At 35.6% G+C, this 12,531-nt stretch overlaps 3 protein-coding genes across 3 annotated transcripts; 2 read left to right on the forward strand and 1 right to left on the reverse strand.

Moving 5' to 3' along the window:
- Window positions 1-4,576: 4,576 nt before the first annotated feature.
- Window positions 4,577-5,703, reverse strand: CBG17090 (the record flags this gene model as incomplete). Its single annotated transcript, XM_002638111.1, has 4 exons — window positions 4,577-4,678; window positions 5,095-5,251; window positions 5,414-5,505; window positions 5,551-5,703. 4 exons carry the CDS (start codon window positions 5,701-5,703, stop codon window positions 4,577-4,579), a joined length of 504 nt encoding a protein of 167 aa, XP_002638157.1.
- Window positions 5,704-7,014: 1,311 nt separating this feature from the next.
- On the forward strand, window positions 7,015-8,118 carry CBG17091 (the record flags this gene model as incomplete). The annotated part of the gene is made up of 4 exons (XM_002638112.1): window positions 7,015-7,122; window positions 7,236-7,324; window positions 7,370-7,523; window positions 8,017-8,118. The coding sequence occupies 4 exons, from the start codon at window positions 7,015-7,017 to the stop codon at window positions 8,116-8,118; spliced, it is 453 nt and encodes a 150-aa protein (XP_002638158.1).
- A 2,554-nt stretch (window positions 8,119-10,672) lies between these two features.
- On the forward strand, window positions 10,673-11,714 carry CBG17092 (the record flags this gene model as incomplete). Its single annotated transcript, XM_002638113.1, has 4 exons — window positions 10,673-10,801; window positions 11,079-11,170; window positions 11,382-11,529; window positions 11,592-11,714. 4 exons carry the CDS (start codon window positions 10,673-10,675, stop codon window positions 11,712-11,714), a joined length of 492 nt encoding a protein of 163 aa, XP_002638159.1.
- Window positions 11,715-12,531: the final 817 nt, after the last annotated feature.

Below are 12,531 nucleotides of genomic sequence, written 5' to 3' on the forward strand. Positions count from 1 at the left end.
AGGTGAAAAGGATTAAATTCAGTGCATTCAGACTTGCGGGTATAAAAGAAACACGTTACATCGGATTTCTTGATTTCAAAACAATTTTTTGTCAACATTAAAATTTTTCTTTTTTCCATGTACACATTTTTCAAAACTATAAAATGATTTTAATATGATCAAACAATATACAAAAGAAAAGAATAAACATTTATACCCCAGCCAAACAAGAAAACGAATATACAAAAGTAAAAAAGAAGATTCTGGATACAGGTGTCCTTGCGGAGATGAAGAGAGATAAGAAAATTGGAATCCGAGAAAAAGAAGATTTGGAAATAGATAATCTCGTTCTTTGGAGAGACCTGGATATGGACGAGTTGACTGAAATTGGGTATTTTTAAACTCAATCAGTTAGTTTTTTGAAAGTTTCAATACATTGAAAATCGGAATTTATTAGGTTGGCTAAAAAATAATGCGTGTTTTTATGATCAATTCAATTTGTTATAAAAAAGAAAGTAGACAAGACCAATTCAAAAGGTATTCGCCATCATCATCAGTTACTTGTCTCCAACGTCCGCGCAAAGAATGGATTCCGCTGTGAAAGAACTCCGTTGGCTGCGACTTAAAGTAGGCGACCACCCATTTTTCGGTCTCAACGCGGCTTTCAAAGTGGTTCTCGGCTAATAAGGGTGGCATCGATCTGAGTAAGTGTAAATCGGAAAGTGCTAAATCAGGGCTATTTGGCGGATGAGGGAGAACTTCTCAGCCCAATTCTTCGATTTTCTGCTGAGCGACTATTGACACATGGGGACGAGCATTACGAATGAATTTTGTCGTTGGTGTATTCACACCTTGACGTTTCAACGCTTGCTGCATTTGGTCTAATTATAATTGGTAGAGTTCAGTAGTGGCTGTTAGACCTTTTCCCAGAACTTCAAAATGTACAAGACTCTCGCTCTTCTACCATAAACACAGCATCACCTTCTTTCCGTGTATCTCTGTTTTCGAGTTGTTTTGGTCGGTTCTCCGGGGGACAACCATTGTCTATTTTAAGTAGTATTATCGTTTTGAATCCCTTTATCGTCCGACGTAACAAGGGAATCAAAAAAGGCGATATTCTTCGAGCGAAGAAGGAGAATTTCGATAAGTACGAGGAGAGAGTTCGTGTAGAAAAAACTATCCGCAATTGTTCTACTTTCCAATTTGTGCAAATGGCTTTCGATGGTACCATGAGTCCAAGGAAAATGTTCTGCAAGACTTCGAGTTGTTTGACAAGAATTAGATTCGTTTGCGTCCCTCGGGAGCTCACTGTCAATGATTTTCGGTCGAACGGTGTATTCAAGGTCTTCCAAGCTTTCATCGCCATTATGAAAACGTTTAAATCAGCGTCGACATTGATTCGCCTATAGAAAATCATGTTTGAATACTTTTGAGAGAGAACGAAGAGCTTCAGCGGCATTTTTGACCAACTTAAATTTATACCCTCCAGCGCATTTTTTGGCATGACATTTTCTAAATGAAATTCCTAATTGAAAAAACAAAATGACAAATTAAGATTATATATCAAACGATGCGCAAAGAAACGCTCTTTCGAATAAAACAAAGAGAAAGCAGAAATATTTTCTTTATGACAGGAAGGAAATTTTCTGGATAGAGAAGTACGTTCCGACAAACGCGCCGCGCATTATTTTTTAGCCAACCTAATAGAAGTTCGACCCGTAGATACAAGCGGGCTGGCCAGGGCATCTAGCGGGGGCTAATAACTTGTCCCTAGAATGAGATATCCAGACGGTTTTGGTACCAAATGATAGATCTCGACCGGGCCCATCACGCCTATATTATTTGAGCCGGATTCCAGACCGATAGCATGTCGAAAAATGTGTTTGAACGAAAAATCTGCTTTTTGGCAAGTTAGTCCAAAATTGTCATTCAAGCCCCGGTTTCGGCATGTTAACGGAATGGACTAAGGCCTGGATGATATAGGCGTGATAGGCCTTGTCGAGATCCATCATTTGGAAGCTAAACTCTCTAAATATCTCGTTCTAGGGACAAGTTATCAGCCGGCCCGCCATCTGCCCGGGGCAGCCCGCTTGTAACAATGGTTTAACCTTCCTGGATATTCCGGACACACGATTTTTTTTACTTTTTGCGTGACATTTTTCTATTTTTAAAATAATTAAGTGGTAATTTTATTTTTTCAAGCAAGGGTAACGAATAACAATTTCGAAAAGAAAATTTATTGGAAATTTGATATTTTACGCGATTTTTTCCTAATGTTCTATTCTATTTTTTGATACATTTTCACCAGATTTTCCTATTTTCAATTACGCAGAATTAAGAAATGTCACAAAAACTTTTTTTTTTAATAACCGGCCACTCATCATTTTTGAAAACAGATAAATGTTACGCAAAAAACTTACTATGAGCTTTCTTTTACGTTGAGAGAGTTTAAACTTCTTATTCACAGGGTAACGGCTGCACATGGTATATGCGTTGGCGCGGCGCCTCATATGGACGACATAGGTACACCGTTTGCGCGCATATAGTACGCTATATGCGCGCACGCGCCATCGAGATCGGGCATGACGCGTCCATATTTCATCTACTATTTCAGGTCGTATTGGCGATGCTCTTATACGGATTAATTCATCTAACTATAGTTGTAATAAGATGTGATTTTGTTCAGATCTTCCAATATCGTTCATTTTCCCTTTCAGATTTCACAGAGTGACCATTTTTCCAGTTTTCACAGAATTTTCTCACAACAAGAAAAATTATGACAGGAAGTTAAAAATAACATAATAAATTTTTCCTTCAAAATTGTGATATAGAAAACTTGAAAAAAATTCAACAAAGTCTTGAAATTGGCATTAATTCGCATAATTTTGTTTTCGAAATAATTGTGTGTTTCTCGGATTTTTTCCTACTTTTACTTCGTAATAATCGGAAAACTTACCAACCAACCTTCATGCCACCTGAAAAGTATATTATTCCGCTTATTCCGAAGTAAAACAGAAAAGTCCTAATTTCAAGAAAAACCGGATTTTGTCAAAAATTTTACCAATTTCTTTACTAAGAACAAGTTTTATTTTCGTTAGCCATAATTTTTAGATGTGAAAACAGTGAGAAGTTCTTTGAAAGCAGGAAATATGATCAATATGATCGAAAAATTGATCAAGATCGGCGGTGAAAAATTTTGCTAAACAACGCGCACTAGCGTAATAACGGAGTGTCGTTGGGGGACTGCCGCTTTCATGGGAAAAGCGTACATGCTATATGGATGCTATATGGGTGCGACCACCGGCGACCAGTCGTGCCCAGCGCCGACGCATATAGCGCGCACGCGCTACCCACGGAATTATTATGGGCACACATAGCATTGGAAATTTTTGAAGTTTATTCCAGGACACGTCACTGTCGTAAATCAAGCGCGCCAAAATACCGTAGCACGAGTCCGACTTCACCAACAGCGCAGAATGATCCATCTCCAGCAGTTACTACTCCTCCGACCACTGGCTGTCCGATGCAAGCCGCAGAAGTCAACGCTCCAGCTGAAACAGCAAACAAGTATAACTTCAATTTTGTATCCCATGATATAAAGGCTATTTTTCTAAAAATGGTTTTTGCTGCTTCCAGCCGAGAATGGCAGAAATCGGATCACTAGTTTGTCAGACGTGTAAAATTTGACTGAAACCGTCCAGAATTGATTTCAAGAAACATCTTATTCAATTTTACGCAATATGCATCTGAAACCGATCAGGAAACGTTTCTCTTCAGAATTTGAAATGTTTTGAAAATTGGAAAGTTCTGAGATTGCCTATGAGTCAGATGAAGATAGTAATCAGAAGGAACCAGAGCGCTGAAAGTTTTTTTTTAAGGTACAGTAATCCATCAGGTTCTCAAAATTCGAGTTTTCTACTTTTTCGGAGACTGATTTTGTTGAATTTCTTAACTCCATTCTGAATGCCTCTTTCAAAAAATGATTCATATGTTTTGTAATGATTAGTCTTATCATTTCAACACATCACTCAATTCAGGTGGATGACACTAGTTACACAAGTTCGGAACGACCTGAAAAACGGTCATACGTTAAAATACATCTGAAAAGTGATAAATGCTGATAAGAATAGTTGTAACATGGGTAATTTGAAGACTCTCCGTAAACAAAAAATCCCAAAATTAAGACGAACATAGTTTTTGTTCGGAAAATTTCGAAAGTCGACTTCCGATCTGGAAATTTTAAGAAACGTGAATCAGAGCTCATTTAAAATATTAATGATCATACGATTTTTCCAAAAATGTTGAGGAAAGCAAAATGACATCAGAAACTACTATTTCAGAAACTGATTACGGTACTCTCTACACATAAAAGTTATTTTCAACAATTTTCAAAATTTCCTTTATCGAATATCTTAATGGTTTCCAAGAATTCAAAAAATAGTTTCTACAAAAAGAAATCCCCATTTTGCTGCTTTTGTTAAAAAATCTTTTTAACAAACATGGTCTCCGAATACATTTCAATCTCTCAATTTTACAGTTTCTGGACCAAACTTTTAGAATAATTTTATTGAAAGTATCAATTTGATACAAAAATTCATCAGCAATCACAGCAACTCTTTCTTGCCAAATGAATAGACAAGCCAACGATTCCCAACGAAAGGATCGCAGAAGAAACACAAAGCCATGCAGAGTATCCGAGCTGAAAATTGAAATAGTTTAATCAAGTTGTTAAGGATTTTTTGATAAATCTCATCGGAAAGTCTACCGTATTTCCTCTAATAGAAGCCCACCCAAGCCGTCAGCTTTGAACTCAATAATCTCAATTTCTGTGAAAGATATCGAAATTTTGTCTACTGATAAAATACTTGTCATATTATCACCAAGATTTTATCTTCAAGCTAAGTTTTGATATCTCTCATTGGAAGCGAGATAATTGAGCTCCAAGTGTACGTTCAATGGGCTTAGAAATTTAGAAAAAATACGGTATCAATCTTTCAAACAAAAAAAGACGAGTTTTTGAGCAAAAAAGGCTTTGAATCTTTTCAAGGAGGCTTCTCAAAGAAATAAAATTGTAAGTCAACTATCAGAGGTGCCGCACCGTACTCCCAAACTCACCGAAAACTTTTCGGCTCCATCACTATAAGTGGCGATATTCGCTCCAACCAGAATAACAGCAACGACAGTGAAGCCAATTACCATAATAGCGGCAAAAGCAATTGAATAGAAGAGTCGGCGGACTCGAGGTGTATATCCAAATCGGTTGATAATTATTCTGAAATTTATCAAATCATTCAGAGCCAAAAAACAAGGCTTCCGGTTCTATGCCCATTTCAGAGTCTCATGGAATTGGAGGAGCGAATCTAACCCGTTCAGGGGCCTCTTCGAAAAATTGGGTTTCCTTTTTTCGAAAAATGTATGCACCGGAAAAACTCACAAGTTGACAATATACCAAATGGAGAGGGTAATGAAGAAACAAAAGGAGGAGCAGATGAGAACACTTCCAGCTTTCAGCCATCCTGGATCGTCCTGAAAATACCAAAACGTTCCAAAAAATGAAAGATTTCCACTCACCTGATAATAAGGAACAATTCCAATTGAAGCACTAATAGAGTACCCTCTTTCGGTTACTGTATCTACAATCCATGCTTGCGTGAATACGCCGACACCATTTAGTGTGGCACAAATTCCGACTAGGAAACCAAGAGCAACCAATGAGCCATCCATTTTTTGATATAGAAAATGAATGCAACAGGAGGAGTTGTCCGAATAAATAGGCGAACTTTTTCGTTGGAGACTTGATGTCATTTCTCCGGGTTTCTTGTTATCAGTATCAGTACAGTTCGAAATTCATTGAGTCACTCGAGTAACTGCTGAATTTTATGAAATTGAATGATGGAATTTTGTGATAAGGGTCAAATATCGAGACCGTAGCAAATTTTCTCGCATACTGAGCCAGTCCAGGATCTGATATATCATCCGGAGATGAAATTTTCGAGCCTGGCAATGAAATACTGTCCTGAAAAGTGTCGATGTTTGTTCCGATGCACCCCCAGAAGGCCTATTTTGGAGAGTTTTTTTCCTGAGAAATCTCATTTGAGAATTCAGTTTATTCTCGCTCGAAATTTATTCAAAAACGGTTGTGCAAAATGAAAAAAATTCTAGAAGATTCTGTTTTTAAGCCAGATCCTTGAGAAGTTCTCGTTCGTGGGCCAAATAATGATGATTGGCATTAACCGATTGAGCTACGCCGTCGCACACATCTGCTACTCATTCATGGAAGGGTACGATAGATACATGAAAAGGTAAATGGTACAAACATCGATCACTGAACACCGCCAAAAAATGCACACAAAAAACTCCGATTTTATCCTCATCTAACAAGTTTTACTTCTGTCGTCACTTTCGTAGAAATCCTTGTACTCATTTGAATTTTATGAGCTCTGATTCATATTTCTTCAAATTTCCAGATAGGGAGTCACCCCAAATTTTGAGAATTTCTGGTCAAAAACCAATTTCGTCTTGATTTTGCGATTAATTGATAATTTGCCCACATTAAATTTGTTGGTTATCAGTTTGAGTCACGTTTTTGGGTGTATTTTAGTACGGGCTTACTGTATTGACAAAGTTTTTGCCCTTATATTAGAGAGATTTTTCTAATGCCGGTCCGCCGTTTAGTTATTTCTCATGGAACGAAACTTCATTTCTCAGCAATTTTCAAAAACATTCATCCTAAAAAACTCAAACCATATTGTTACCGATTTCCGGTTGAAAGTATAAACCGTATTAGATAGGTATTTCCCGAGGGCCCTTCTATTAGGGACAGTTTCTAATACAGACTGTACGGTTTTTTTTTCAATATTCAAACCCTCCGGCCAAACAAACAGATGAATCAGCATTTCGAAAAACGCTGAATCCATAAAAAGAGTGTCGCTAACAAATTGATAAAACCTCCATGACATAAAAAGGAATCAGGAAGAGCATTGATAAGACATTTGACTCTTCCTCTCACATTCAATTTCTGTCATTTTTACTACAATGAACGCGTCGTTGTTTCTTCTTGGGTTCCTAATTGTTATTTGCTCAATTCTGGATATTGTTGGAACTTATACACCTGGATGGATCGTAGGCAATGGGAATCTTCCAGTGAGTATGAACGTTCTGGAATCTTAAGCATTAAATTTTAAAAGATTTTGTTTTAAAAAACTGAGATTTCAGAACAATGTTTCTTAAAATTTTTTAAATGTAAATCTCATCAGGTTTTAACATGGATAGATGTAGCAGGTATTCTCATCAACCTTCCAGTTGGATGCTATATAGGAATGCTCATTATCTTTGGAGTCAATACGTAAGACTTGTTTTTCTTCCTTTCAAAAAACAATAATTTTTTCAGTAGATTAATATGTAATCAGGGATTCACAAATTCCAACCGAACACCTTTTTTAGTTATTGCGGGTCTTGCTCTTATAGCAATTGCATTAATTGTAGCATGTGTAATTATGGTTGCAGTTAGCCTCAATTCTTATTGTGGTCGCTGTGATTATTCTGTGAGTTTCACTTTTAATAGAACTCTATGAGAGACTGATAAAATGTTTGTTAGAACATTACTAACATTTTATCAGTAGACATCTTTTTAATATCTCTTCCAGAAATCGAGATAATTTAACTTAACGGTGGAGGGAATGAAGAAACAAAAGGAGCGGAACGACCTTTTTTGCTCAAAAACTCGTCTTTTTTTGTTTCAAAGATTGATACCGTATTTTTTCTAATTTTCTAAGCCCATTGAGCGTGCACTTGGAGCTCGATTATCTCGCTTCCAATGATAGATATCAAAACTTAGCTTGAAGATAAAATCTTGGTGATAATATGACAAGTATTTTATCAGTAGACAAAATTTCGATATCTTTCACAGAAATTGAGATTATTGAGTTCAAAGCTGACGGCTTGGGTGGGCTTCTATTAGAGGAAATACGGTAGACTTTCCGATGAGATTTATCAAAAAATCTTGATTAAACTTGATTAAACTATTTCAATTTTCAGCTCGGATACTCTGCATGGCTTTGTGTTTCTTCTGCGATCCTTTCGTTGGGAATCGTTGGCTTGTCTATTCATTTGGCAAGAAAGAGTTGCTGTGATTGCTGATGAATTTTTGTATCAAATTGATACTTTCAATAAAATTATTCTAAAAGTTTGGTCCAGAAACTGTAAAATTGAGAGATTGAAATGTATTCGGAGACCATGTTTGTTGAAAAGATTTTTTAACAAAAGCAGCAAAATGGGGATTTCTTTTTGTTGAAACTATTTTTTTGAATTCTTGGAAACCATTAAGATATTCGATAAAGATATTCGATAAAGGAAATTTTGAAAATTGTTGAAAATAACTTTTATGTGTAGAGAGTACCGTAATCAGTTTCTGAAATAGTAGTTTCTGATGTTATTTTGCTTTCCTCAACATTTTCAGAAAAATCGTATGATCATTAATATTTTAAATGAGCTCTGATTCACGTTTCTTAAAATTTCCAGATCGGAAGTCGACTTTCGAAATTTTCCGAACAAAAACTATGTACGTCTTAATTTTGGGATTTTTTGTTTACGGGGAGTCTTCAAATTACCCATGTTACAACTATTCTTATCAGCATTTATCACTTTTCAGATTTATTTTAACGTATGACCGTTTTTCAGGTCGTTCCGCTCCTTTTGTTTCTTCATTCCCCCCACCTTTATCTGATGGAACTCGAGATAATTGAGCTCAAAGTGAGGTCTGAAAAAGTGAAACGGCGAAATTCCATATTTACACACTGATCTAAATTTATTTCAATTACTGTAGCAGACTTTTGAAAAATTTGAGTATCAAAATATTTACTTCTCTAGAATAAGTTTGCCTTCGAAAATATGATTCATAATTTTGCTCCACATCTTGTCTTATCATTTCAACACATCATTGAATTTGGTTGAGTTACAAAGTTCGAACAGACCTGAAAAGCATAAATGCAGTTCGACCGTACTAAAATACACCATTTTTGATCACAAATTTTCAAAATTCAGGGCAACTCCCTATCTGGAAATTTGAAGAAATATGAATCAGATCTCATGGAGTTTGAGTAATCACAAAAATTTTTATGAGAGTGTCCTCACACTGATAGTTTTTGATATTTCTAACAGAAAATTAAATCATTGAGTTCAAACGCGAGTCGTCTATCAGAGCACTCGAATAACTCAAATTGACGCGAGTCCTCGATTCGGATCTCAGGATATTTGTATTTCTAAAATTTCGAGATTGTGAAATCCAGAAAATGTTTTTGAACTCCCTACTGGCAATTATCAGTGTTCAGTGAACATTTTCCCTGATTTCAGAAGAGAAGCTTTCAAAACTGAATATACGATTCGGGCTGTCAAATATCTCGGTCTTCTCAGTTTCTTTGCATTTGGAGTTTTAATTTTCACTACAGGACCAGTCGTTTCAATTACTACTGACATCAATGTTATTCAAAAGAAATACGAGGTAAAAAATTCCTAATTCATTTTTTAAATTGGTTATTCGCCAGGGTTCTATATAGTATCTGAAGTACTCTCTTTAATCATCTGGATAATTTCAATGTATTTGGCGAAAGCGTTTCGTTGTTGCAATCAGACACCACCTATAGATGCATAAATGTTTTGTTGAAAGTAATTGTTTATGCCGTGTGTATATTTTTTTTGCAAAATAAAATGAATTGGAAAATGGCAATTTACATAGGTTCAAGATTTTGCTGTTGATGAATATTCAGATCCAGAAAATTTTTATAAATGCAGAAAACCAAAAATTCCAACAATATCGGCAATTCGGAATTCACAGGAAATGTAGAAAAATAGGTACAGTAATCTTGATCCAGGATGTGAACAGTAATCTTGATCCAGGATGTTATTACTGATGAAAATTTAGAAATTCGAGGAAGATGAGAAATTTGAGAGATTTCAGGAAATTCAGGTTTAAAATCGTTCAGAGTTTCAGAAATTTCTGGAATCCCAAAAAACAGAAACTCGAAAATTTCTCTACACCCAAAAAAGTGACTCAAACTGATAAAAATTATTTTAATGTGAGTAATTATCAATCAAGACGAAATTGGTTTTTATTCAGAAACTCTCGAAATTCGGAGCGACTCCCTCTCTGGAAATATGAAGAAATATGAATCAGAGCTCATAAAATTTGAATGGTCATAAAGATTTTTACGAAAGTTTCGAGGAAAGCATAATGACATCAGACAAAAACGTCTCTTTCAGATTATGTTTGGCATTTTCAGGAGTGTAAGTTTGGTTGTTAAGTGTTATTTTTCGATAACCTAGCCTTTGGTTACTGTAGTCTTTAAAGAAGATAACTTCCGTATAGGCTCGATGACACCCTATAGCTATATTATCTCGATTCCTGCACAAAGCATAAAAAATGTGCCCACTATAAAAGTGCTCTGAAATTATGACACGCATTTTTTGATATTACCAATTTTTGCTTCGAGTGTGATGTCCACAGTACATCAGAAACGATAAAATCTTACCAACCACATTTTATCAATAGGAGTGACTAACTTTTTGATTCGACTGTCCAGAATATTTCAAACAGACAACTTCCCGGAGAAGTGACATCAAGAACACGAAAAATCCGTGATAAAGGAGTACTATATATTTTCCTATCGAACATTCCGAACTTTATAATTTTGCAAAAATGGATTGGAAGTTGTACGCTCTCGGTCTTATGCTAATTATCAGCTGGGCTGCTCAAGGAGTCGGATTATTCACACCACATTGGATGACAAATGATGGAGAGTCAAGGGGGATTCTTCCATGGCATTCGGTGAGTTAACAGACCTATCTGGGAATAATATATTTCTCAGTGGAGTGTTCAGAGTAAAATTAATAGCGGCTTGTTTCCTATGGTGTTTCAAAAACTGGCTGGCACGCCTTCTGCGCGATTCGACCTATTTTTTGGTTTGTTGCTCCGCTCTTCTTTTTTATTTCTCAGAAAGGCACTCCAAAAGCAACTTTATTTATTGAGAGAGAGAGAGAGAGAGAGAGAGAGAGAGAGAGAGCTTGATATCCTTATCAAATTAATGCAATTTTCGTACTTTCAGGGTGACACCGGATGGATTAAAGCTGCAACTGTTGAGCTTTACATAGCATTTTTGGCATTTATACCCGCGATTGGCTGTTATATGATTGCTGTGTAAGTCCCGAAAACTACTTCGAAATATGCAAATTTTTCTGTGTGTCCGTTTGTTTCGGTTTTTTTTCGATCAACTGAAAGGGACGAGGTCCCTTCATTAGGATATCTCAGAACTTTAAAATTTATGAAATTCCGAAACTCTGAGTTTTTATTCTCCAAAAAACTTCCTACTGGGGATTCTCTGTTTAGTGAGCATCATCAATGATTTCAGAAGAGAAGACTTCAAAACTGGATACACGATTCGGGCTTGCAAATATCTCCTTATTCTTGCTCTCATGGTATTTATATCTGCATTGTTCACTTCAGGAGCAGTCACTTTAATCAGAACGGATTTCAGTGTTCGGGAGAGGAAATACGAGGTAAAATTCAATTTTAAAAATTACTCGGGGAGTTTCAACTCAATTTGAAATTCATTTTTCAGATTGGCTATTTGCCAGGGTTCTGTTTAGGATCTGCAATACTCTCTTTAATCGTTTGGATGATTTCAATGTATTTGGGAAAAGGTTTTCGCTGTTGCAATCAGACACCACCTATAGATGCTTAACTTCTTGTTGAACGTTTTTTATGCTGGTGTCTCTTTTTTCAGAATTAAAGCGAAAATGACAGTTTACATGGGAGTCATGAACAAACATCTTGATTCAGGAATTGTTTTCGATAAAAATACAGACAGAAAAATCGAGCAACATAGAATATTCCAGGAAAAATCAGAACTTAGAATATCAGCGATTCCTGGAATGTCAAAAGTTTGAAACTCAAAATTTTCGAAATTTAGAAACTCGGACAAACCATCGAATTCTAAAATTGTGGCACCGTTTTCAGATGTCTGTCATTTTTCGAATTTTAAGAAATCCCAAAATCCGAAATTTCTGAAAATTCTACATTTTTTCTCTGAAACAATAAGGGTGAATCAACATCTAATATTAGAAGTTTTATTGCACACAATAAAAGAAAAAATGACATCAAAAATAAAACAAATAACTGATAAGGGCATACGAATTTGTTACTTGAATTTGCCCAGAATAGTTGATGAGAGTTCAAAAAATCAGATACTCAGTAAATTCCGTGAGAAATTCAGAAATTCAGAAATCTCAAAATTTTAAAAATTAGAAAATATTCAGAAATTCAGAAATTCAGAAATTCAGATATGCAGAAATTCAGAAATTCAGAAATTCAGATATTCAGAAATTCAGAAATTCAGAAATTCAGAAATTCAGAAATTCAGAAATTCAGAAATTCAGATATTCAGAAATTCAGAAATTCAGATATTCAGAAATTCAGAAATTCAGAAATTCAGATATTCAGAAATTCAGAAATTCAGAAATTCAGAAAATTTGAAATCTCAAAATTTTAAAAATTAGAAA

Source organism: Caenorhabditis briggsae (genome assembly GCF_000004555.2).
Source record: "Caenorhabditis briggsae complete genome, chrV, whole genome shotgun sequence".
NCBI classification, from domain to species: Eukaryota; Metazoa; Nematoda; class Chromadorea; order Rhabditida; family Rhabditidae; genus Caenorhabditis; species Caenorhabditis briggsae.